Source organism: Macaca fascicularis, chromosome 11 (genome assembly GCF_037993035.2).
Source record: "Macaca fascicularis isolate 582-1 chromosome 11, T2T-MFA8v1.1".
In the NCBI taxonomy this organism is placed as follows: Eukaryota; Metazoa; Chordata; class Mammalia; order Primates; family Cercopithecidae; genus Macaca; species Macaca fascicularis.
Genome location: NC_088385.1, coordinates 25,417,972 through 25,445,524, shown reverse-complemented (window position 1 = coordinate 25,445,524; position 27,553 = coordinate 25,417,972). Strand labels below are relative to the sequence as shown.

General features: G+C 33.0%; 1 protein-coding gene across 7 annotated transcripts in view; it reads right to left on the bottom strand.

Annotated features, from left to right (window-relative positions):
* Positions 1-217: 217 nt before the first annotated feature.
* Positions 218-27,553, bottom strand: part of ETNK1 (ethanolamine kinase 1) — a 61,696-nt gene continuing 34,360 nt past the window's right edge. The window contains exons 5-10 of one of the 7 annotated variants that reach the window (XR_012420074.1): positions 20,172-20,274; positions 17,528-17,611; positions 15,582-15,742; positions 8,923-9,109; positions 6,320-6,393; positions 4,015-5,990 (exon numbers count right to left, since the gene is read on the bottom strand). Coding sequence is in view for 2 of the 7 variants with exons in the window: in XM_045364860.2 (XP_045220795.1) it covers positions 5,918-5,990; positions 6,320-6,393; positions 15,582-15,742; positions 17,528-17,611 (392 nt within the window). In the remaining 5 variants the exon portion in view is untranslated. Of the gene's footprint in view, positions 5,991-6,319; positions 6,394-8,922; positions 9,110-15,581; positions 15,743-17,527; positions 17,612-20,149; positions 20,275-21,781; positions 22,748-27,553 lie in introns of those variants that run through there. The other 6 variants (XR_012420071.1, XR_012420072.1, XR_012420073.1 and 3 more) reach the window with 6 other exon arrangements.

Genomic DNA, 27,553 nt, shown 5'->3' with positions numbered 1-27,553 from the left:
GTTGCATTGTGGGCTGCTGGCCAGATCCCACAATACTTTTTAATGTATATAAAACTAAAACCAAACCAAAAAAAAAAAAAAATCTAGAATTTAGAATTAGAATTTAAAGAATCACTCCACATATACACTTATATACTAACTTTGGAAAGTCTTGTTTGCAGATATTCACAAGGAAAACCTCAAAAATAAGCTGAAGTAACAAAATTTATGAATACACTGTAGTTAGAACTCAACTTTATTGTTACAACCAATTTTTATTTACAGAATATAAATCTCTTCAAAAAGATACATTCCTTCATTTAATCAATGGTAAAAAGCCTTATTAACAGAAATAAAGCCTAAACATCACTTATATTTGAACTGAAAGACAAACAGCTTCATTAAAAGTTTATGAACACATAGTGAAAATGTATTTTTACTTAACCAGTTACATGAATGAGGCTGTTTTTAATTTTCTTCACTGCCAACCTCATTTTAACCACAGAACAAATTTTACTTAAATTAACAGTAGTAAAAATGTAAAACTTAAATTTTAAACATGAAAATATGAAACAAAACCACAGGAAGTATCTTCATTACCAAACAGATTAACAAATTCTTAGACACTCAGATATTTTCTGAGGCATATCAAAACACCTACATCAAAAGTTGCATTCATTTAAGAGGTATCAATACATTGTCAGTGCTGAGACTATTTGTAGCACTTACATTATATACAAAGCAGCATTATACTACTATGCTTCACATTTGATAAACACGAATTTAAGCTTTATGCCACAATTTCCCAATTCAACATAGAGCTAACGCAATGACAGTTACTCAATTTCATTCTTTTTCTTCTGAAACTGAATAAGGAAATTATCATTTAAGCACATGGAAAAATGGCCATGTCTTTTTCCTTTTAATAACAGTATATTTTAAAACTCAAATACTTCATATCGTGGAGATCTGACCTAGCTGTACAAAGGCTCCTAAATACAGTACAGTCAAAAAGTTTCCTCTTTGCAGACTCAATTTATAGCCAATTTAGTACAGATAAATACCGGAAACTACTTCAGATTATTGGACAATAAGAATTTCAGTGTGTCACCACCTGTAATTAAGTAGCAGCACACCACAACCACAGCAAGTAAACACTAATCTTCTCCACTGCCTTTTTGGGGTCTTTTCCAGTCCCCAGTGGTATCCAGGGATACCACTGGGTTTCAACTTATCTCTGAAGGTTCCTTTATTATGAGTTTTGAAACTTAACTAATGCATCACCTATAATTCTGTCGGCCAGTTTTTTTCTTACCATTCACTAATTAGTTTCAAATACAATATGTAATGTTTTCAAATTTTTATAAACACAGGTGTTGTACTAAAATGATTAATGGCATTTGAAATACCACAAATTGGTAAGATGTAAACCAAAACAATGGGATTAAGAGTATTTTAGAAAGAAATTTTTTGATAACTAGAAAAGCTATAGGATTCACAATGAATACAGATACAATATTTTTAACCCTGCCCTTTTATTACATCAGTAGTATAGTAAGTGCATAAAGTATAGAAGAGAAAGAAAATTTCAGGAGAGAAACCTACAAAAAACTTGAAGTTTGATGCGTCAAACACAAAAGAGTTTACAGTTCCCATAAGCAATATCATAATTTTTTCCTATCCAAATAATTCAGGTCTTCATTCCATTTCAAATTGTAATCCAGAAATGAAGATTTTCAGTGTAAAAAACTGTTCAGAAAAATCTAATTCATTATGTAATACATCTTATTAATTTCAGTCTTCAAGTATTCAAGTAATGCATACCCAAGTATTTTCTGTTACAGCAACACATTTACAGACTAAGCCTCAAACATGGGGAAAAATTCACTTAAAATAATTGATACACTTTTCTGTCCAACGACATCAAACCCAAGACATGACACTGGAATCACACAAGTGGTATATAAAAGTTAAAAATTTTAAAATAAGGTGGTTCAATATAACTAACAATGTCTTCTTTTCAAAACAAACTGATAACAGGTTATCTTAATATGTAACTAAATTCCCAGTAAAAGGATATTCTGGAATCTAATGGACTAAAGAAAAAGCAGAGCAAATCAATTTTGAAAAATGAAGCTGCTTTACCACATACTTAAAATTATTTTTCCTCTGTGCATAATAATTACTAGCATTTGTTTTCTGCATAAAGTAGCACAAGTTGCTGTCAACAAGTTTGCTAGCATAAAGCATCGTAACTTTGTCTATCAACTGAATGACTGATTGATTAAAAGCTTAAGTCTGTATCACTTTGGAATGTTTATTAAAAGCAATTTAAAGCAGAAAATCGAAATGACAGTATTTTCACTTATATTATGAAGACAGGAATTCGTAAAATGGTACAGAAGGCTTCTGTGTAATGTAAAAAAGAAATAACTATATAATTTTAAAAGTGGAGGGTTCTAACTTTTAATTGAGAGTGTTTGGGGGAAACTTTTTTCTTTAAATCTGGAAGCTGTAGTAACATATATTTATGAAGTTAAATATTTTTAGTTCGGCAAAAATGGAAACAGTTGTCATTACAAGATTACTTATGTCTTTTCTGTCTTTTATGATCCTATCAGGATCAACTTTAAATTTAAAGAAGTCATTTGAGATATGCTTAAGTTGAAGTAAAGACTTATTATTTGTCTTGTTTCTGTATATATGGAACTTAGATTCACATTGGGATATATAAAATTTCAAGGTTTTTTTGTAGAAAAAAATTAACAACCCTAAAAATAGGAAATTATTAAATTACATTTTTAATTTCCTTTAGCTTGGAATCATGAGTCAAAGAATGGAGCTCTATTCATATAACAGTGTACAAATTCACTGCTTCCAGGAATCTAACCTCACAAAACCTAACGGCTAACTAAAAAATAAAGAAAAGTCTTATTAAGCATTGAGAGGCTAAATAAATAAGAACTGACATTAACCAAAGCCGACAAACCCTATTTCCAGTTCCTGTGATCTCACTGTGCAGCCACAACTGTTGGCTATTTTTAGTCTAAAACCAACAAGCTGAATCATTTCCTTACAGAAAAATTTCTACAAAAGGGAAGAGAATGCAAAACAATACACAATGCAAGATACAATTCACACTAATTTACAAATTTTTATTTACATTATTTTATATACATTCCAGGCAGACCTACTTGATGAGTTTTGTGCTCATATTGATCTCAGATGATCATGTGTACTGTATGATGTACTACCACATCTCTTTTGATTTCCAGAATATGGTGGTAGCATGGGGTTAGGAGGAAAAGAAATCACTGGTCAGGTGAGATCATACAAGTATGAAGGGGAAATAATGAAAAAATTTGTGGAATTTTGCTTGTTAAAGCATCCAGGCCACTATGGTCTATTGATTAACATTGAATATACATGAATGCCACTTCTTACAGCCATTTTCATATTTACAAAATGAGCTTACTACTAGTTGAGTTATTAGGTAAGGCATTCAAGTTCCTTAGCTTAACATAAAAAGGCAACAGACATCTCAGCACACCACAGGACAAATTTTAGAGGGATGATTTTAGAGCACTTTGAGATTTACCCTTCTTTAGAATCCCTTAAGCGGTTGATATAAAAGAGAAGCAATTCTGAACCCTATTACTAGCCTGCACCACGATCCCAAAAACCTACACAGGAAGTGGGAGCATCACAACACCCAAAATCTAGCCAGAGTGGGGAAAATAGATTAAGTATCTTATTTTGTTCCCAAGATCCACTGCATATTCCCAGAACTAAAGTGAGAGCCTTTATTCCTGGTGACATTCACTTCCCTATGAATCTCTCCAAAAAACTTACAATAGTGTGACAGCTAGTAGCTATGCACAGTCTATCAGCAATGGCTCAGTGAATCTCTATTCAAAACAGTTTGAAGTAAGAACATGGAGTAAGGTAGAAAAATTATCTTCTCTCCTCCCACAGTTCTACAAGATATATACTGTTGCACTTTAGAAGGCAGAAAGAAAAAAAAAAAATCGAGTATTAACACATTCTTTATCTGTTTTATGAAAATGTTCCAACCATAGACAAAAATTCCACCAAAAACAATTTTTCAAGTTCACACTAACATTATAAAAAGCTACTAGTTGTTTAATTGGTTCCATTCACTTAATCAACTAGGCAAAGTTCTATTGATCTTACAGTAATATGGTTTGTAAAAACAAAAGTGAACATTTATAACATTGGGGAGGTAGAAACCAAATCTGGTCTAACACTGTTATAGATACAAACATATTTTAAGATTCTATTTATGTAACTAGAATTTACCATTTAAAATGGCCTGTGTTTCTATTTACTTTATTAGCTTTAAAAATCTTGAGATAATCCAAGTATTTTAAAGCATTTGTCTGAGAATATTAAGTCATTTGGAATACATCAGACTCCTCAGAAGATTTCTCAGAGGATAAATTTGTAGTTGCATATTTTGAATATGCAGATCCAGTAAGCCAACTTTGTACATGGGCACTTATGTGACCGAAGTGCAAAGCTTGTCAGACTAATTTTCTAAGTAAAGTTAACCATGACTGCCCAACTACAACAGCAGACTTCAAAACCTGAAGCCTATTTATCTATCTGAAAGATCTAACTTCTTTCCATATAATAATTACCTCCTTCTTACCACCAAACTAAATTAAAAATACAGTTAAACAAAAACAAGAGAAATAAACAAAAACCTTCCTGCCATGACTATTTCTGCTTAATTCACATTTTGTCATCTGTCAGATTTTAAGTGTACAAGATCAATGCCCTAAGTGTTCCTTATTTAATTACATAACTGCCTCAACATATAACGCTGAACTTACATATATCAAGTAATCATTTGCTATCACTCTAAAAACATAGAACCAGACTAAAACATGAAACTAAAATGTAAGGAACGAAACATGAAACTAAAACATGAAACTGAAATGCAAGGAATGACTCTGGATAGGTAAAAAATAATTAGCCTAAACAATATTTTCTTATTTCCACATATGATAAACTTTGTATGTTTGTTTTAAAAATTAGCAATACTACTGACTAATAATCAAAAACATAAAGCATCTCTAAAAGTAAAAGAAAATTTTTGGTTAGAAAGAATTTGATACTGTAAAATTTTCAAAACTGAAAATAGTAACTTGATCATATTTAGCATTTGAAAACATTATTTAATACAGATTTTGGTAACATTAACTCATACTTATTCCAAGATTATATGGTAAATATTTATATTTATACTGCCAGACTACGTAGAGAAATGGGGATTTAATTCTAAGTTATATTACCCCAAAAAGAAATACTTTCTAATATTGAATTCAACAAGATGTACCACCAACACAGACAGTGAATGTATTTCACCTTCCTAAACAGATATTTTTATATGAAAATCCTAAACTATCTACATCAGTCAATGACTGGCATTTCAAGAGAAAATGATTCATTTTACTTACAATGCATCAAGATAAAAAGGTTACACTGAACAACTAGAATGTTTACTGAAATTAATATTAAAGTAAAACTGAAAACAATTTATCTGGGACATTTTCATTGCTTACACTCAACAAACATGAAACAGAGAAAAACAGTCACAGAATCCTGTTAAGTTTATAATAAATAATTCACATACAACATAGGTTAAATTATCAAAGAAATGCTTAAACTGACATCTTTATACCTTTTGCAGATTTAACACATTTCTAATCCACCACATACTGAGAGCAGTAGGTATATTTCTTGACATCATTCAGTCTATTTAAAAAATAGATTGATTGTTTAGAGGCATAATTTATAAAGCAAGATAACCAAATTAAATAACAGAATTTTAACTAATATTGACTTTTTGGGATTTCTTAAGAAAAGATTCACAAGCATTGCTCAGCTACTGGAGAATAATTAAATCTCTTCTTTACTCAGGCACTTTTAATGCAGTAACCTCAGGCTTCATTTTAAAGTACTGGTTAAAACGAACAATTGCATACCTAGTGAGAAAAAGAGAACAACAAAAAAATTAGTCAAAGCTGAAAAACTTGGTCCTCCCCTTATTTCCACTCAGTCCTCTCTAAGCTGGTTTTTTTAAAGTTTAACATTTTCAAAGGACATATTTTTAGTTTACTGCACCACCTACTGGACACTTTTCTAATCCTGTGAGCACTTAACAGCTTATAGCAATTTCTTCACAGACCAATTACTAAATGTATGCAACTTTTATAATTGATTGCAAATAACTACAATATTCCCTGTGAATTCTAAATGTTAATCCAAACAAAAGCAGAGACCAATGTAATCCATATAATAAAATTTAACTCACCCAAGGAAATCAAACTCAATAGTGGAGTATTTGGCTTGAATCAAAGCCCACAATCCCCAAAAGAAATGAGAAGCCTTAAAAGAAGGAAAGAAAAATAAAAAATTATGATAATGAATTTCTCTGTAAAACACATATGAATTGCTAATTCTATCCTCTAAATCAACTCCATGCACCACACTTTCTTGCTGTTCTTTTTATATACAGTGTCTAAAACCTAGATCATATTGAAGTCTACACCTGCTAGATGGCTACAGATCACTTTCGTCAACACCAAAGGAGGTTATGGTAAATTACAATCACTTGAAAAATAGAGGTCAGTTACTGTGACCTGCTTTTTTATAAAGCAAAGTTTACTATTAGCACTGATAGATGTTAGTGTTTTTAAAGGTTATAATTGCTAACAGGCTTACACATTATATCAAAGGCCTTTGTTTCTTGACATAAAAATATAAACACAAAAGAAAACCCAAATCTCACAAGCAATAAATATATTTAAATGTAAAAAATGTTCTAGGGGTGAAAAACATCTGAAAATTGTCTTATTGGCTTAATTCTGCATAACAGACTACAACATAAAGTAACACAACTTATGTCAGGAAAAATATGGGCTTTGGACTTACAGGGAAATTTAGTATGTAATCAGTAACTATAAAATAATTATGTGTGCTTTACAATCTATTTTCAGTTGAACATGGTAATATTTTAAAATTTGAACAAGATTTCACTTCCCAAGAAATACTATATTCTAACTAGAAATTCTAAGTAGAAAAAGTATTAAAGACAAGGTTTTTGTTTCAGCTAAATTCATTATAGCAACAGTAACAAAGGGGCTCTAACAAAAAAGTACTCAACAGCCGTGACCCTGATATTTTTAAATACCAAGGTCAAGCAGCACAGTATATCAAAAAGAATTCTTAATTTGAATTACAAGATGTAGAGGTTCCAGTCCAGGCTCTATCTCTGAGTACCTTTGCAACCTTTAATAAGTCACAAACTTTAGTGTCAGATCTATCATTTACGAGATGGGAATATCAGCCATTCTGTATTCTACATAGGATTGTTTTAAAGACTAAAGGAAATAATATATGTAAAAACAAATTTTCAACCTAAAGATCTCTATTTAAAAAGCACACTGCACTTTGGTTTTGGCTTCCCCAAAAAATATCACTAACCATCCAGCTCTTCAGGAGGCTGGTGATCACTAGAGCCCAGGAGTTCAAGGCTGCAGTGAGGAGCACGCCACTGCACTCCAGCCTGGGCAACAGAGTGAGACCCTATCTCTTAAAAAAAAAAAAAAAAAAGAACAAGAATATAATTTCTTATCTAATACAGGGATAGAAAAGAATAAACAATGTAGCAAAGACTAAACAAGTAAAGTCACTTGCACATGAAGCATAATAGTTTAAAAAAAAAAAAAAAGCTGGGCTCTGGTGTGTGGCTTTAAGCACCAAACACGGTGCCTTTATTTCCTCATCTGTAAAATGTAGGTCATAATAGTGCCTATACCTGGCATATAACAAATATTCAATAGGATGCTAGCTATTCTTACTACATGAAACCAGAATGATTAAAAATGATAAAGATTTTCAAAAATGGTCTTCTATCTAAAAAAGTGTATCGGGTATTGAGAAATGAAGTTACGAAATTAGAGGACTTTCTTCTTTTCAAAGTCTACATCAGAGGTTCTTAAAGTGGTCGATGAACCCATGGGAGGTTTCAGAGGCCCAAAATTACTTTCATAATTACACTGATATGTTACTTGCCTTTTTGACTATGTTAACGTTTACACCAATGGTTCAAAAGCAGTGGAGGGTGAAGCTACTGTTACCTTAAGTCAAGGCAGTCGTAGCAAATCACACTAGTATAACAGTTTTATTCTTCACCATCACACAATAACAGTAAAAAGCCACTAAAGAATGTCCTTTGTGAAACCATTAAAACTATTAATTTTATCAAATCTCTACCCTGAAATACAAGCTCTAGTATTCTGTGGGAGGAAATAGGCAGTACATATAAAGCATGTCTACTGCATATCCAAAGTACAATGGTTGTCTCAGGAAAAACACTTAGGTAACTGACTTTTGAGTTGAATTTGCACATTTTTAATGCAACACCATTTTTACTTGAAAAAAAATGACTAATATACAAACTAGAGTTATCAAACTAGAGTTATCAGACTTGGGTATTTGGCAGACATTTTCCCAACTATAAAAAAGATAACTTGTCATTTCAGTGAAAATAACTGACAGTATTTGTTGCCAATGATAAAATTCAAGTTTTCACCCTAAAATTAGAACATGAGAAAAGTTGTATGTGATTCTGTGAGCTTAACAGCTTCTCAATATAGTACTGTAAGTTTTTCTGATGACACTGGTGGTGATATCAACACATGTGATCTTTAGCTATCTTATAATGAGATGTGTCAACATTTGGAAGATCTATACAACTCAATGAATCAATTATTTTCCAAATAACTAATAAGCTAAAATTACCAAATCACATACAGGTAAAAGAATCATTCAATCTGCAAGATAAACCAGTAGATCTTAATGTAATACAGTAAAAAGTTAATTGATATGTTCAGATTATTCACAGCAACTAACCTTTAAGAAACTATCACTTGTTGAGTTTTGGTCTAGTATCAAAAAAGAATATCCACAATTATCTGAAAAGGCAAAATACTCCTCTTTTCCAGCATGCATGTGTGAAACTTTTTTTCATATACTTGAAATGAAACAATCCATCACAAAAGATGTAATGCAGAAGCAGATATGGGAATCCCGCTGTATTCTATTAAACCAGACATTAAAGAAATTTGCAGAAGTGTAAAATAATGCCATTCTTCTCACTAAATTGTTTTTTGTTTTGAAAAATAGTTATTCTATTTATGGTATTTACGTTAATGTAATGAGTTTATTTTAAATATATATATATATATACTTAAATGTTTGAATTTTGACTTCTAATATGGTAAATAATGCCAATTAATTCACAAAGACAAAAGCTTGTAGAGGTCTTCAAAAAAATTTTAAGTGTGTAGAGGTCCTAAGATTGAAAACTTTGAGAACCACTAGTCTAAATCGCCTTGCATATTTTACATTGATATAAAATCACCTATAGATGGTATCCTAATCTCTTCTTCCTACTAAATTTATTCTGTAGTGGAAAAGACTGAGAAATCAAGAATCATTCTGCATTTTAAAAACATACCAACTTAGCTCTTCTCACCATTGTCAAGCAGAGATGGTAACTATATTTCTCAATTAGTTTTTATTCATATACTTAAATAAATTAAATGATTCTACACTAAAGAAGCATTATCCATAAAATCTCACTGAAATCTCATTTGTGTAGGCAACCATTTTTATAGGGGGAAAAGTGATAAATTAATATATAACAGTGGATTCTAAATGGATGAGAAGCAAAGGCAGAAAATAGCCCATTGGTCATTTGCATCCCCCCAAAATATAAGTACACCCCAAAAAATAATAAATTCTGTAACTATACTATTTCTTTTACATTTGGAGGTTATGGATATGTAAGTCTCTCTGTTAAAAGGTCTTTTAATTTCTACACTACTCACCCCTGTTGCAAAGAAATATTCAAAGCTTTATATGGTAAGTAAATAACTAAAATAAATCCCAAGTGTGCATATAATGGGGAAAAAAGAAAAAAAAGAAAAACTCCTCAAAGTCATTATGTATACTCTGTTTGGTTTTATAATGCATATACCTACTTTTGTTTGCCACCATCTCAACATTAAACAATCAATGACAAGTGAAGTCTTATAATCTTCAGAAGTCTGTATCATGGCCTGAGCACTAAACATTTACTAACCATTTGTAATATTTCAAAACACGTATACCCTGATCTTATTATTCAGACCTGCTTTTCTTTTTATCAAAGCAGCTTCATAAACTATCTGAGGAGGAAACAGCACTTAAGACACATCCATAAGGAATAAGAGAAATCTGTAAAGGGATGCAGGGAAAGAAATCTGTAAAGGGCATTCCAGGTAGAAGGAATAAGCTTCTAAGTACACAGACATGAAACATCATGGAGTATGTCGGCACAAAATGACTCCGCTAGGGCTGATGTAGGAGGTGTGAAGTAGTGGGAAATAAGAGTTTGCAGATGCTGTCATTTGGATTTCATTCTGTAGGTCACAGGGAGCCATAAAATAGAAAAGTGACACAAACTAATTGACAAATTAAATTCTAATTACTAGAAAGGATCACTTTCTTAATAAACACGATAAATTAAAGACAGGAAAAACAACAACAACAACAAACTGAAGGCAAAGAGACCAGCAAAGGCTAATGTTAGTAAGATATTAAGTTCTCAATCAAAAGTCAAAAATAAAGGGAGAAGGGGATGAAATCAAGAACATTTTAGGAAGCAAGAACAGACTTGGAAGGGGTAGACCCAAATCAGAACACTAGGGAATACTACTAACATGTAAGAGGGCTGGGAGAAGAGGAGGAAAGAGGAGCCAGATTAAGAGACTGAGCAAGACAGTACAAAAAGAGAATTTGTCACACGGCTTTAAAATGATGTATTCCCCCTCCCTGCAAGAATATGGCCAGGTGAGGTGGCTCACACCTGTAATCCCAACACTCGGGAAGGCCAAGGTGGGTGGATCATTTGAGGTCAGGAGTTCAAGACCAGCCTGGCTGACATGGTGAAACTCCGTCTCTACCAAAAACACAAAAATCAGCCGGGTGTACCGGCAAACGCCTATAATCCCACCTACTGAGGCCAGAGAACTGCTTGAACCCAGGAGGCAGAGGTTGCAGTGAGCCCAGATTGCGCCACTGCACTCGAGGCTGGGCGATAGAGACTCCATACTGGAGGGGGAAAAAAACCCCACAAATATGAGAACTATCAGATCCTGTATGTAAGAAAATGCAACTACTCCCACACCCTAGGAGAATGCGAAGTCTTATCAGGCCCTATGATGGTTAATATTAGGTGTCAACTTGATTGGACTGAGGGATGCCTAGTTGGCTGGTAAAGTATTGTTTCTGGGTGTGTCTGTGAGGGTGTTGCCAGAGGAGACTGACATTTGAGTCTGTGGACTGGGAGAGGAAGACCCACCCTCAATGTGGGCTGGCATCATCCAATCGGCTGCCAGCCTGGCAAAAACAAAGCAGCAGAAGAAAGTCGGATAACTTGGCTTGCCGGGTTTTCTGGCTTCCTTCTTTTACCCCATGTTGGATGCTTCCTCCTGCTCCTCCTGCCCTTGGACATCAGAATCCAAGTTCTTCGGCATTTGGACACTTGGACTTAGACCAGTGGTTTGCCAGGGGGCTCTTGGGCCTTTGGCCACAGACTGAAGGCAGCATGGTCAGCTTTTCTGGTTTTGAGGCTTTCAAACTTGTACTGAGCCACTACTGGCTTCCTTCTTCCTCAGCATGCAGACAGCCTATTGTGAGACTTCACCTTGTGATCATGTGAGCCAATTCTCCCTAACAAACTTCCTTTCACATATACATATATCCTATTAGCTCTGTCCCTCTGGGGAACACTAACACAAATTCCATATGTGAGTGCTTGGGGTGAACTCCTTCTCCTCTTTGGAATGTTACATTACACTTTCTCAGAACCCATGTGAGTAATTGACCTCAACTAGTGGACTTCAAAATGCATATAAACATAACAATTTGACACTCCGAACACTTAGTCTGTGACAGGCTGCACTCTGTCAGCTACTTCTCCAAAAGCAGAGTTCAGGCCTCTATAGGCCTTGGAGCTCTGAAGTCTCATCATGACAACACTAACACTACCTTCTTGCATTCAGGAACTTCAGGTGTCTTCAAGGATCTTTCCTATGTTGGTCAAGCCCAAGAAACTAATTGTAAAAAGGTATAGCTCAATCCTCTCCTGCTTTCATCCTAATTGGACTGGACTTTTAATAATTTGGAACTCACTCATTATATAGTTAATGTACCTCATCTATTGAGTATATTCCCTGTGAGATTTGTTCAGGTTGTTCTTCCTCCCTTTAAGCATTGTGAACCTAAGGGGAAAAAATTATCTTTGTATGGCAATAAAGTGTGTAATTCATGAAACTAGACTTTGATAATTTCCTTGTTTTCATCATATATAAAACTATCACAAAGTCAACGAGAGAATATTTTTTAAATCAATGGTAAATACTGCCAAATGCTACTGACAGATCAAGGAAGATAAGGACTGAAAAATTTACATTGGACTTAGCGATTATGTCATGATTGGTAAGCCTTACCTGATTTTCTTTTTATAGTAGCGAGGGAAAAGGCAGATTGCAGTGTCTGAGAAATGCATGAAGGACAAGGGAGTAAGATTGAGGGTTTCCTTTTATTTCACATTGCAATCACAATTATTGATTCCTTCAAATGCTTGAGATGTGACAGGCACATACTCAATAAACAGTGGGAGGAAATTAAGAGTTAGTAAAAGAGGAAGGTAAATGGCTAGCTAAAAAGAAGCTACAGAAAGTCTTGAAAAAGAAAAGAAGGTATGTCAAAAGAAGGTAGTAACAGAGGCCCTGATGCAAGAAAGTTGTGACATCCCAGAAGGGCAGGAAAATCACACAACAGACGATCAGCAGAATTCTGATAAAATAAGAACAGGAATTGAAACAAAAACTGTCTTGATAAATAAAGGGCTTTTCAAAATCTCCTTAAGCTGAGAAGCATTCAGCAAAGTCTCAGGAGAAAAAAATCAATTTACAAAAATCACAAGCATTCCTATACACCGATAATAGACAAACAGAGAGCCAAATCCTAAGTGAACTCCCATTCACAATTGCTGCAAAGAGAATTAAATACCCACGAATACAACATACAAGGGATGTGAAGGACCTCTTCAAGGAGAACTACAAACCACTGCTCAAGGAAATAAAAGAGGACACAAACAAATGGAAAAACATTCCATGCTCATGGATAGGAAGAATTGATATCGTGAAAATGGCAATATTGCCCAAAGTAATTTATAGATTCAATGCTATCCCCATCAAGCTTCCATTGCCTTTCTTCACAGAATTAGAGAAAACTACTTTAAATTTCATATGAAGTCAAAAAAGACCCTGAATAGCCAAGATAATCCTAAGCAAAAAGAACAAAGCTGGAGGCATCATGCTACCTGACTTCAAACTATACCACAAGGCTACAGTAACCAAAACAGCATGGTACTGCTACCAAAACAGATAAATAGATCAATGGAATGGAACAGAACCCAGGCCTCAGAAATAACACCACACATCTACAACCATCTTATCTTTGACAAACCTGAGAAAAACAAGCAATGGGGGAAAAATTCCCTATTTAATAAATGGTGTTGGGAAAACTGGCTAGCCTTATGCAGAAAACTGAAACTGGTCCCCTTCCTTACACCTTATACAAAAATTAACTCAAGACAGATTAAAGACTTAAATGTAAATCAGCCAGGCATGGTGGCGTGTACCTGTAGTCCTAGCTACTTGAAAGGCTGAGTTGGGAGGATCCCTTGTACTCAGGAGTTTGAGGTTGCAGTGAGCTATGACCATACCACTGCATTCCAGCCTGGGTGACAAACACCTTGTATCCAATAAAAAATAGGCCTGGCATGGTAGCTCATGCCTGTAATCCCAGCACTTTGGGAGGCTGAGCCGGGGAAAATCACTTACGCCCAGGAGTTCAAGACCAGCCTGTGCAATATAGAGAGACCTCATCTCCACAAAAAAACTAAAAAATTAGCCAGGTATGGTGGCCCTTGCTACTCGGAAGGCTCAAGTGGGAGGATTGCTTAAGTCCGGGAGGTTGAGGCTGCAATGACCTGTGATCACATCACTATACTCCAGGCCTGGATGATAGAGCAAAGACTGTCTCAAAATAAAAATAAAAGTAAGTAAATATTAAAATAAAATCAATTTTAAAAGAAATGACTGTCAAATTTTACCAGTAAAAGAGTTATTCTGTACATCTTATTTGGCCTTCTAAATTATAAGCATTTTGAAAGAATGCATTTTTTAAAATTCTTCCAATCCACCTGACCTAGAATAACAATAAGTACTTAGTATCTGATTAATGAATCAGAAGTACAGGTATTTTTCAATGCCATGTACAGATACAGTCATAGTATCCCCCCAAAATGTTAAATGTCATCAAAAGTTTGCAAGGAAATCCAAATCAGCTTTCTAACAGCAAACAGTGGGACTGATGACTAAGAATTGATGAGCTATGTGTACTTTACATGGAAATTAACTAATTCAATGAATAAATGGAATATTAGGTTTATTCTGAAGCTCATTAAGTAACCTAAAGAGAAAGAAAGGCCTACATTCTCTAAAATCATGCTTAAATACAATAAATAGAAACAGCAGACATCCTAGGACCAGCTGTAGAGCATGTCATTAATTGACCCAGTAGTTGTACCAAAAATAGATATAAGAACAGCAGGTAAAGGAACATTTCAGGACACTCTCTTACTTCGGATGTATTCTGAGTAACTCTGGTCATACGGTACTTTTAAGACTATAAAAATGGTATACTTGTATACCACTAGGGTCTATCTGTACAGACAACATAACAAATATTTCCCGTGTCAACTGTACAAAATTATATTAAAACTGAAAAGCAGCAGCTAAAATAGCCTTGGCTTATTATTCCATTTAATTATCTAACACCTTAGTTGAAAGATCATTCTAATGTATCATACTGTTCTCAAAAGATAATTTAATGAGCTAATTTTTAAAATATAAATGCATGAAAAGAGAAGTAGGTCTTAATAATAAAGCTTTAAGATACCAATAAAGCTGGAAATAACTGCTTATCAAATGAAGGTCAAGAAGACAAAACACTGGATAAGTCATAAAAAACATAATCCTACTGGTTCTTCCAACCTACATTTATCATATAAGATCTAACTATAAAATGTGTTGTGGAAAAGCTCCTTTCCTGTAAAATCTGACTTTGATGTAAAGAAAGGAATAGACTAAGAAATTGTTTTATGCATCAATCTTAACCCTAATAAGAATCCACTCATTAAACAAATAATTACTGAGTACCTACCATATGGCCAGGCATTGCTCTAGGGGATAGGGATATAGTAGGAAATGAAACAAAATTGTCTTAAAAGCAATGCAATGGGGTAATGCATACTGTAAATGGTCATATATTTTCACTATTCTGAACAAAAATTCACAAAACTTAAAATAAGAAATTGTCTAAGATGACAAAAATTTAGAGGCATTTTAAATTACAGTAAGAACCGTTCATTAATTCTGTACATTTAAACTTACCAATGCAAACTGATTGACTTGAATGAAGAGTATTTCTACCTCCTTTTCAGTAACTTCAGTCCCAAAGCCCTTAAATTCTTTGTAGGCTTCAAGGTAAGCACGCAGCCACTGGCTTTGGAGTTCTCTATCTGGATACAGACTATAGTCTACATCACTTACACCTTTAGAAGAAAAAAAAAATACACTGAAAAATTTTAAAACATAAACTCTTCTGCATACCTTAATAATCCCTAAAACCACCATTTTTTCATAAAAAAATGAAAAGTTCCATTTTGGCTAGAATGGTACCTGTTAAGTAAATAGCATTTATTAAAATAATAAACCAATCATTCTGTATTTCAGCTTAAACGCTAAGGCACATTACTGTTGATCACCAAATCAATTCTCATGGCTTCAATTTTTCCTCAAAGTATGTAGCTAGAACCAGCTGCATCACAAACCCAAAATATGCATTTTAGGAAGCAACTCAGGAAATTCTTAAGCATGCTGACATTTGGAGAACCACCTCAAAGTGTGGCTATAAAACTTTTTAAAACATGACTCATGGTAAGAATACTTTTTTTTTTTCTGGAGACGGAATCTTGTTCTGTCGCCCAGGCTGGAGTGCAGTGGCGTGATTTCAGTTCACTGCAACCAAGAATACATTTTTTTTGAGACCTTATACATATAACCAGCTGATACTAAATTTCACACAACAGTATTTACCCCAACAACATTTTCCAACTCTGATATTTTGTTTCTCTTTTCCATTCCTTGCTTTGAAAAAAAAAAAGTCATTATCCCAAAAATTTAATTTCATGATCTGTAGTTTGGAAAATACTAACCTAGAAGACAAAGTTCATACTATTTTCCTTAGCATCCAAGGTTCTTTATAAGTTGGTCTAAATCTACCTCACTAGTACCATAACTTTCTAGGCTCCTTCATGAATTTTATATCCTATAAAAGTAGTTTTTTACACATCCAAATTCTACCTAACTCACAAGTTTTAGCTCACTTTTTTTGCTCACGAAATCATTGAAGATCACTGGAGTTTTCTATTTCATATCGACGGCAATGACTGTCTATATTAGTAATATGGTAATATTTCATTATATGTACAGCTAGTTCCCTTTCCATAGATGAGATATGTAAAAATATGTACAGCTTATATGTATATGACAAGCTTGGTAGTCCAAAACAACTGGAAATGTCAAATTAAAATTTTTCCCCAGAGTATTTCCCAGTCTGGTAATCTGAAGTATATAAAAATACATAAATACATAAACTTACACAAATATAAATTCAACAATAAAAAATTTCTACTATGTATAAACCATTCAGGGGTATGTTCTAATCTTTAGCTTTTACAGCATTTCATATTTCTAAATAAAGAGTGATAAAATGGATTTTAAATTATTTCCATTTACATTTAAAAAACCAGTAATTTTAATTTAAGTTAGGGGTAAAAATGACCAACTTTTCAATATTCATAGCCAAAGACAAAAAAAGGTTATTGAGTTTTTTAGTGAACCAACATTCCAAAAGCCCCAGTTTACACTGGAAACAGCAAAGGCTTTTTAAATGCTTAAAAATTAGCTTCAAATCTTAGTTCTCTGTATTTTACTGTGACGTTGGTAAGTTTCTTTTTGATATGTAAACTGGGAATATTACCTTGTAGGGCTGTTGTGGAGAAAAAAATGAGGTAAGATTTATGAAGCACCTTATACTATGTCTGGTCTCAACAGAAGCCACAATCATTATCTTTCTCCTATTACTTTCTGATGGCAATTAAGGAAGAAATTTTGGTCATCTCTGCTTTCCTCCAGTGACAAACAAAAGCAAAGAAAAACGGTCAACAACATATGGGAAAATGTTGCTCCTGCTCCCAGTTTATTTGCTTTAAAAAAGAATAAAATATTCTGCAAATACCACTTCAAAGCTACATAAGTTACTCTATTAGTTATACCTGCAAATTCATTGAAATGATTTCCAATGTCATATGCCAGGTAGTTGTATCCAGAATATTCATAATCAATGAACTGTACATCACCTATGTGAGACACAAAAACAAAGACATTAAGAAATCACATATAAGATCAGAAAATCCCTATGCTATTTGTAATTAAATAGCTTCCAATATTTTGTCTCACTGTACGTGCTTGATTACATGCACTTCTGAGACAATACAGGGTAAGGCTGTGAATTTTATGGCAATGAGCTTTACAAAATTCAAATTATTTCTCTTGGTCAACAGCTTCTTTGTAAACACTAATGTCCACTTTTTTAAAGAAAAATGAAAAGACAGTCATTCTCCAAGTTTAAACAAAAGCAAAATACATCTTTCGCCACATGGGGGCACCAGTTACTTAAAAATTCAAGTTTAATTAGAAACAAAATTTTTATCTTTGAAAATTGCTAATAATCTGTGTAATTTTAACAAAAATTTTGATACTCCAAGAGTAAACTGACAAGCTTATCTACATATGGAAATAAAATATAAACTTTTCAAGACCTGAATTCTGTAAATCTTGCAATAATGCTATAATACTTGCTGAGCAAATTAAGTAAGATCACTAACAAGAAGTTAGTTGCTATCATATGCTTACATTTTCCTGTAATACTACCTAAGGTTTCCATATCTGAGCAGCATTAAGGTGGTGGTTTTATCTTATAAAAAAGCAAAAGTATGGTTTCTGTTAACGTTTATAAATGTGAGAAATTTTTACATAAGCTAAATAGATGCCTATTCTAAATTACTGCTACATATATAGGCATGTCATTATAGCTCTCCAAAGATAATCTAGTTCTTTCATACTACTACTCAGGAACTTTTAACTTTTGAGTAATATTATAAAGGATTTGCCTTAACAAAGATATAGGTCCTATATTCAAAAGAAAAAGCAAAAGAGACAGAGAGAAACCTTAAAAAAAAAAAATCAATGTGGGTCACTGTCTTCACCAGGGATCACAAACTCAAAGGCTTATAGGGTGTGGAGTTAAAATGGATATATGAACAGAGATGGCTGTAAGAATATAGAAAATGTTTAACACCTGCATAGTTACACTGTCTTTTAATCATCAGGCTTAGGTAGGAGAACAAATTCCTGGTCTTTTCACATTGTTATTTATTTCCCAAATAAAAACAGCTTTTGAATTATAGTATCTTGATATACATTTGTAAGTTTAATTTTGGAAAGTATTTGATCATATTCAAACACAAACAAAAACAAAATTATATGACAAAAAATGTCATGGCAAATTGTGTTTTACATAAAAGCAAATATTTTTAATATAATTGTATTTAATATATAATTCTAAACTTGTATAAATAAGTCACATCTAGAATAAAATAAGTGAGAATAATCAGTTATAACCCAGTTATAAAAATGTAATGTGTATTATAATAATAAATATAAGATTTTAAAATATTGGTGACAATAAATCACGGCAATTCAACTACCTCAAGTATTATATATTTTTTTCTCTCTTTGTTTTTTGTAGAGACGGGGGTCTTGCTATGTTGCCCAGGCTGGTATTGAACTCCTGGCCTGAAGTGATCCTCCTGTCTGTATACCTGAATTCACAGAACATTACTCCACAAGTCTTAGAGTTAACCAAATCACTTTACTAAACTGCAGAATGGGAAGTAGAAACATGTTTTAAAGTTTCTTTTCTAGGAATCATTGGGAGTAGGAGAGTGAAGAGACAACCATCATGATAAAATACTCACAGGCATGAAAGTAAAATGAAATAAAACCATGAAGAAATCTCATTTTCAAAAATAATGACCAGGGAAATTACAAATGTCATATGAAAAGGAGATACTAAGTAGTAAACTGTGATCCAAATTAAAATATGCCTACAGAGAAAAAATATATATGTAAATAATGCATGTGGGGAAGGATGAATGGAAATAAACCAAAATGTTTAAACTATTAACAGGTGATAGACAAGTGACTTTTTTCCTTTTATTTTAAAATTTTATTTTAAAATTTATGTACAATAAGTAATAGAAATAAATTAGAGGAAAAATGTTATTTTAGAAGAGAAAAAGATGAATTCCCTATACAAAACTATCAGTAAAAAGACTAAAACCAATGATTTCAGAGACATCTATCCACCAGACTTCAGAAACTCAGGATACAAGATTTACTAAGTTGTACAACTGATCTAACCTAACAGTTTTAATATGTAATTTTTAAAATCTGCAGCTGTTGATAGCTTTAGCTCTCTAAAACAAATTCTTGTAGAGCTCATATTAACTGTTACATGCCAATAAAAATACACAGCCCAGTCCTGAAGCTTACTTTTGCCACATAAACATAAGCTTCAATTTCAATTTTCAAAATTATATTTAGAATTTGGCAAATACAGTTAAAATGGCAGGTAAAACATGCCTGCTTGTAGAGTAAATACAATTTAATTAAAGCATAGCACATTTTAACAAAAGTTAAAATCTGTTTCACTATGAAAATTTTAGCAATGACTTTTTGTAGTAACATTAATTAATTAAAACTAGCCTTTATTTTTAAATGCTATGTTGAGTTTATAAATAATGAAATTTTAAAAATAAGAAAATGAAGCTAACAAGATACAGATGAGGCTGTTACCAGGCTCCGTGCATGTGAACAAGTGATGCGATAAACCTCCAGTCAGTGCGTTTAAGAAGCACGGGGTGCGCCGCCACATGGCAGCAACAATGGCATACCTAATCTGTAGCAGATGAAGAAAATTTGGCAAACTCACATTGTACAAGACACAAAGCTTAAAAGGAAAAAAATTTAAAAAAAAAAATCTGCATTAGCTATTCTTTTTCAAACTATTGCAAACAAAGTGGAACTCAACCTTAAATTTAATCTTCTGCAACAAAGTAAAATTTAAAAAGCCAACTTCTCGTAGTTAGGGTGCCAGAAAAATCAAATTACTGGAAAATGCTTTCCTAACAACAGAAAATACACTTTTTCCTTCTATAAAGTTAACTTCTGATTTCTAAAATTTCCCTTTATTTAAATGAATATCCACATCAGCAATAAAAATTAACTAGCTCATATAGCAAGATCATCTTGTCAGTTCTTTAAGATACGAATTTTTAATTGGGGTTTCAAGGATGAAAAGACAATTAGAATATTCCCTAAAATTTTATGTGTATGTGCACTTTCTTAGGAGGAGATTCTCAATTTTTCAGATTCTCAAGGGACCCTTGACCTTTAAAAAGTAAAGAACTACTACTTTAAGGCCTAGGAGTGTTATTTTAGTTATCTTTATATAATTATCACAACGACAAGCACATAATGGGTAAAGTATATAATTAATGGATAAAACTACAATTTGAATTTTCCAAACCTACATTTTTGTCTTTTATTACTTTATTTCTTGCATATCTTTATCAGGGTAATCAAATCCCCACACTACTGGTTAAACTGTTCAAATCTTAGTAAAAGACTGAAAACAGTCTGCCAATTTTTAAGGTACTTTAAAACCAAAAAATAATAATGTATTACCTAAAGCTGTCTAATTATCACATGACATGTTTGTCTGAATTCCTTTATTTTGTTGTTAGGAGAAAGGAATAAAAATGAAAAGCAAAACAGTCAATATGAGAACCTGAAAAATCTTTCCAATTCACCCTACTTGCTCTGCAATGTTAGGCAGGTTCAAAGAGAACAATACGAAAAGCAACTATAATCCTAATGTTAGCAAAATGTTTTCTGTCTTATACAGAAAAAGGGAGTATTCTAGTCTGAAACACTTTCCCTTCAATCCTCATGCTGGTGTCCTGTAGTACTCTGTACCCCTTCACCAAGGCACTCATCATTCTAAATGTAGGTATCTGTTCAGTGATTGGACTTCTCCACTACATGACACACAGCCTCCTGGAGGGGCAGTAGGGTCCCCTTCCTCTTTCATCATGCAATCCACAGAGCAATCCCTAGGACACAGGAAATATTTAAATGCTAGTGGAAAAAATGGAAGTTTTGCAGAAAATGCTGACACACAATAACACACTTGCTGGGGTAGGGGGAAAGAAAAAAAAGCATGGAAAACTAAAGGAAAAATGTGGTGTTTCTGACATTTTCATTCAAGTACAAGACTGAACACAGTGGGCCAGAATGCATGAATGAAAAAACAAACAAACAAACTAGTACCTATATTAGGTCCCTCTTTCTTAATAGCTTCAGGTTTTTACAGTTCATTTAAGTTTTTTATTATCTGACTTACATTTTATTTTCTGCTAACTAGTGGTTGAGAATACAAATTAAAGCAGAGTTAAAGATTAAACTACATTTAGAAACACCACCCTAGAAAACACAGTTTACCAAACACAAAAATCAATTTGTATTTATTTAAATTTTTTAAAAGTACCAATGTAAAAACTCTTCTCAGTCATTAAAACATGAATAACATGATAACTACAAAGCTTTCTCAGGAGTAATAGTACAGTGGATAAGATTTAGAGCCAAACAAGTGACTATGGGGACTCACCCATTTTCTATTTATATTGTGTAGAACTCTTAAAACAAAACAAAACAAAACCTGATTTACTCTTTAATTCCCAGAAAAAGCTTTCCTTTTCTTCTACTTATTTCCTTAAACAGCTGTAAATCAGCTTCTTGTATTTTGCTGACAGAGAAAATAAACAGTGATTGCCATTACTGACATTTAAAGTTACATATTAGGTATTTACATGAGCTTTTAGGAAGAAATGGGAGAGAGGAGGAGAAATGAAAGTCACCAAAAGTCATGAGACCAATAAACATTCTGAGAGAGCATCAAGACATGAGATAGAAATCTCAACAGCTTTAGTAATTTCTTGATGTCAGTAGTTAAATGATTAGTTGAAATTAAAATATTAGATTTAAAGTTAGTCATAGGCAATATTACAATTTGTTCTGCTTAATATAAAGTCTATTAAATTAATGATTGATTTAAAAGATGACTGATAATTCCTATAGTTTTGGAGCAAGAACCACTGCTTTTGGTTTCCTTATTATATATCAAATTCTACCATCATTATCATTAAGTATTCTTTTCTTACCTTTTTAGGATGTCATTTCACTGAAGGCAAGGAATGGGCCGCTGCTTACCAATCACCTAATTCCTGGCACTAACTTTTCAAAAATCTTGACAGCTACCATCAACTTCAGAAAGGAAGCTCACTCTTCTCCCATGTCCTGAGTCCTGTCAACTGACATGGTGAGAGTAGGTAGAGGCAAAATTTCTTCCTGTGATGCCTATCAGTTCCAATAACATTCGCATGTAAAAATGCCTACAAACTGCAGGGTGCTCATAGTATGTGTGCCTTGTGTATAAATATGACCCATATATACATATACACACATTTGTAATTCTAAATTAATATCTCAAGTTATAGTTAAGATAGAAACTGAAAGTTGCACTTAAGGCAAACTGAATTGTCATGTCATATCTATCTGTTAATTTAGTCCTACCATCTAGCCTATAATAACCATTTTTCATTTTTTCAGAATCAGATACACTTTGTAAAACAAACGCTATAAACATAATACAGGGTTGGCGAACCATGTACCTTCAGCCCAAATCCAATCCACCACCTATCTTTGGAAAAAGTTTTATTGGAAAACAGCTACACTCATTTAGGTATGTATTGTCTATCGCTGTGTTCATGCCTCAACACACAGCTGAAAAGTTGCAATGGAGACTATCCAGCCCACAATGCCTAAAAGTTGTACTACACAGCTCCTTACAGAAAATGTTTGCCAACCCCTTTGTCAGTATAATAGCTACAACTAAGAGCTGCTAAGTCCTTGGTCCAGTACTATATATTTTATATGCATAATCTAAAATCTTGTTAGCATCCATCTGAAGTAGATACTGTCTCTAAGTTACAAATAAAGCAAACTAAAGTTCTAGACTATCAGTAGCACAAAAACTGCCTCAGAATCTGTTAAACACAAAATTTCTAAGCCTATCTATAAAAATTATTGTTTAATTGGTCATGGGTGGGGCCCAGAAATCCAAATTTTTCCCAAGTACCATAGGTGATTCTGATGTAAATTGTCAAGAACAGTCTGTGTTTACATAAAGACATAAAGAGATAAAATGATATGTCTAATACTACTTACTTCTGTAAGTAACTGGGTAGGGATCTAAACTCAAATGTGCTTACTTCCAAAATCTATACTCTTTCTGACTTCTCTTGGTAGTAACCAAGCTTTAATTGTATCTGCTTTTAAGAGTCAGAGATTTTCTAGTACAAAATCTAAGTTACTATGGTTTAAACATATATGCAGAGACATCCAGATAATCCAGTATAAATTTAAGAAGTTTGCCTAAAATTTGTACTTCTGAGAAATTAAGGGTCTGAAACATACTGCAGACAAAGACTGAGCTTGATGATTTCAAGGCCAGTTCCTTGGCTTTCATCTTACTATGTTTTATCTATTGGTATCTCAAAGATGGGTACACAATAATGAAACCCGGAGCTCAAGTCATATGAATGACTTAAGAAGTAATAACAAATCAAACATGTTTGTGAATATGCAGCTTAATCATTTATTTTATATGGAAATTATCTTTATCTCAAAAGAGTCAACATGGCATTTATACGCTATAATAAGGCAACTAGTTTAAGAAGGTAAATAACTGCAGTCTGTATCTCTAGCTTTAATTACCCTTTTCAAAATTGCTGCCATAAGTGTTAATGCTATGCTACAATCTCAAATATATAAAATTTATTCCTGTGATGCCTATCGGTTCCAAAAACATTTGCATGTAAAAATGCCTACAAACTGCAGGGTGCTCATAGTGTGTGTGCCTTGCGTATAAATATGTTATGTATACATATACCCATATACATACACATCTTAATTCTAAATTAATCTAAATTAATCTCTCAAGTTATATTATAGAGATTAATATAAATCTCAAAATTAATCTCTCAAGTTATAGTTAAGATAGAAACTAAAAGTTGCACTTTTAGTGAACTGAATCGTCATGTCATATCTATCTGTTAATTAAGTCCTATATTTACCAGTTATATGCTTGCATTTAATATGCAAACATATCTACTAGTTATATTATATGCATATATTATTTGCATATTAAATGCAAACATATAACTAGTTTGCATATTAAATTTACTCAATATTGACTATTTTTGTCTATTAAATTTATTAAATAATATAATTCATACCTTTTAAGGCATGGTATCTTCTACTTATAGTAAACACTCAAACATGTCATATAGTTAAATTACCTCAAAACCATCAGCTCCTAATTTCAAATGTAACACTAAAGACTAGGCTAAGTAAGTGTCTTGTCATACTCTAGTTTTAGATTTTTATTTGAACATTCTAACCATATTTCTTAATGCTTATGTTTCAACTAATCACACAGAAATTACTTTTTTAAACAGATACCATGGGATCAAAACTAGCCTTCCTAGTGAACATTATAAAACCACTGGTAAGGAGATTAAAAAAACCAGAACATTTCTATAAGTAAGACACATACATAACCACAAAGACTAAGAAAAAAACAAATGATACAAAAGAGACTTCAATAAAAAAGGCAAATTCTAAAAAATGTATCAAAACAGTTCACCTGTACAGCTGTAAAAATTTTCTGTGAAAGGAAAATTTGACACAAAAGTATGATTCAAGTAACTTGGCACAAAAACAAATGACAACCTTGCATTCTTAAGGCTGAATTGAATAAAGATTTTATGTGAAAACATGGGAACTTTTCACATAACTGATCGATAGTTTAGAGATAAGTGACCATTTAAATAAAAAAGTGAAAATGTATTTTTTAATACCCAAGACAAAGTAATCTGATTTTTTTGGTCCCTTATTTTTTGGTTTTATAAACAAGTTTGTTCTGTGAAATGAATATGCAAAAGAAACTTATAAAAATAAAAATATGAAAGTTTAAAATTATATTCTAAAGGAAATAACAGATTCTCTTTGATCAACTTGCAGTTAAAAATAAAGCTGAGTGTCCACTTCAAATGTAAGATGAAGTCCCTCACTTGAAATTCCATTATATAAAATGTTTTATTAGGTCCTGCACTGAATTTACAAGCTCATACACTGCTTTAATGCGTAACTAATGCTCTAGTCTCACAAATGGCATTGAGATTTGGTTACCAGTATATAATGTAGTGCATATATACTATGATAATTATACATAATAGACAAAAAGACATTAAAGGACACTGTCAAGTACTTAATATTTTAGGGTACGCTCGAAATTTTAAAAATGATTCCACACAAGCATTTCAAGATGATTCAAAACAAAAATGTTAGTTCAGTATGTTTTTGAAAAATAGATCTCTAATCGACATTGAAATATCAAACATAAAAAATTCTCGAATATATTTTTGGCAATATGTGCGTAAGCCTACCACTCGACAGTGTACCTTTCGTTTTCTTAAAGTGAAAGTCAGCTATATCTATCAACCTTTGTATTTGAATAGTCCCGCCTTACACTCTAAGAAGGGTCATAAACAGTAATTTAATATAATTATGACCATGCTAATGTGAATTCTTAGGCTTTAGTATATTTACAACAGCGCAATTTTGATTCAAAATCGGCTCTTTCAACTGTAATAACTATCTTCAAAAACTGGTTTTCAGGCCAGGCACAGTGGCTCACGCCAGTAATCCCAGCACTTTTGGAGGCCAAGGCAGGAGGATCACTTGAGGCCACAAATTCAAAACTAGCCTGGGTAACATAGCAAGATTCCATCTCTACAAAAAAAAAATTTTGAAATTAGTCAGGCATGGTAGCATGCACCTGTAGTCCCAGCTACTCAGGGGGGTGGGGCAAGAGGACTGCTTGAGCCCAGGAGTTGAAGGCTGCAGTGAGCCATGATTACACCATTGCATTCCAGGCCTGGGTAACATAGTGAGATCCCATCACTTTAAAAACAAAACAAAACAAAACAGAGAAGGCCGGGCACGGTAGCTCATGCCTGTAATCCCAGCACTTTGGGAGGCCGAGGTGGGTAGATCACCTGAGGTCAGGAGTTCAAGACCAGCCTGGCCACCATGGGGAAACTCTCTCTTCTTAAAAAAAAGAAAAAAAGAAGATACAAAAATTAGCCGAGCATGGGGATGTGCACCTGTAGTCCCAACTACTCAGGAGGCTGAGGCAGGAGAATCACTTGAACTTGGGAGGCGGAAGTTGCAGTGAGTCAAGATTATGCCATTGCACTCCAGCCTGGGTGACAAGAGCGAAACCCCATCTCAAAAAAGAAATAAAAAAGTAAAAAAAACTAGTTTCCTATAAAATGAAAACACAGTTTCAAAAACATTTTTTGTTAGTAAGAATCCTTCAACTAAAATTTCATTTTAAAATTTCAATTTAGCGTTGAAGGGCATCTATCATTTAGCAACCAAACCTCAAACCACTTTAGCCAGTAATATAATACAACCGAGTGGTTCTTAAATATGAAAACAGAAAGAAATTGAATACAGTGTACAAATATGAACACAAAAACATTTCACCAAAAAGTATCAGGCTACCTCAAAAAACGTTGACATTATTTACCAAGATTTCTTGATTACTTTAGTAGACATAAATTTGAGAAACTACAAATAATATCTCCTCCATCTCTAGCTCTCTCCTTAGCATCAAAATAACTAACAAATCAACATAATAAATAGATAATGAGAAACCTGGAGACACATTTGTTTTTAATACTGTTGTCCTTCCCAACACTGTGAGAAAATTTTTCTATTTATAAAGCAGTTCAATGTCACTTTGTTGATTTTCCACATCCCCCGTTATAAGCAGGTACATGTTCAATTCATGAACAACCAAGTAAGTTTTGCAATTAAATTTATAAACAAAATCATTTCATCATTTTATACTTAAAAATCCCACAGAAATCACAATCTGTTTCTAACCAATTCTAAAAAACATATTTTATACAAATATTAAAAGAATATATATCCTAAATTATCACAGTTACCGTAACTTGATAACCTAAAAGAAAATCTTTAAAGGT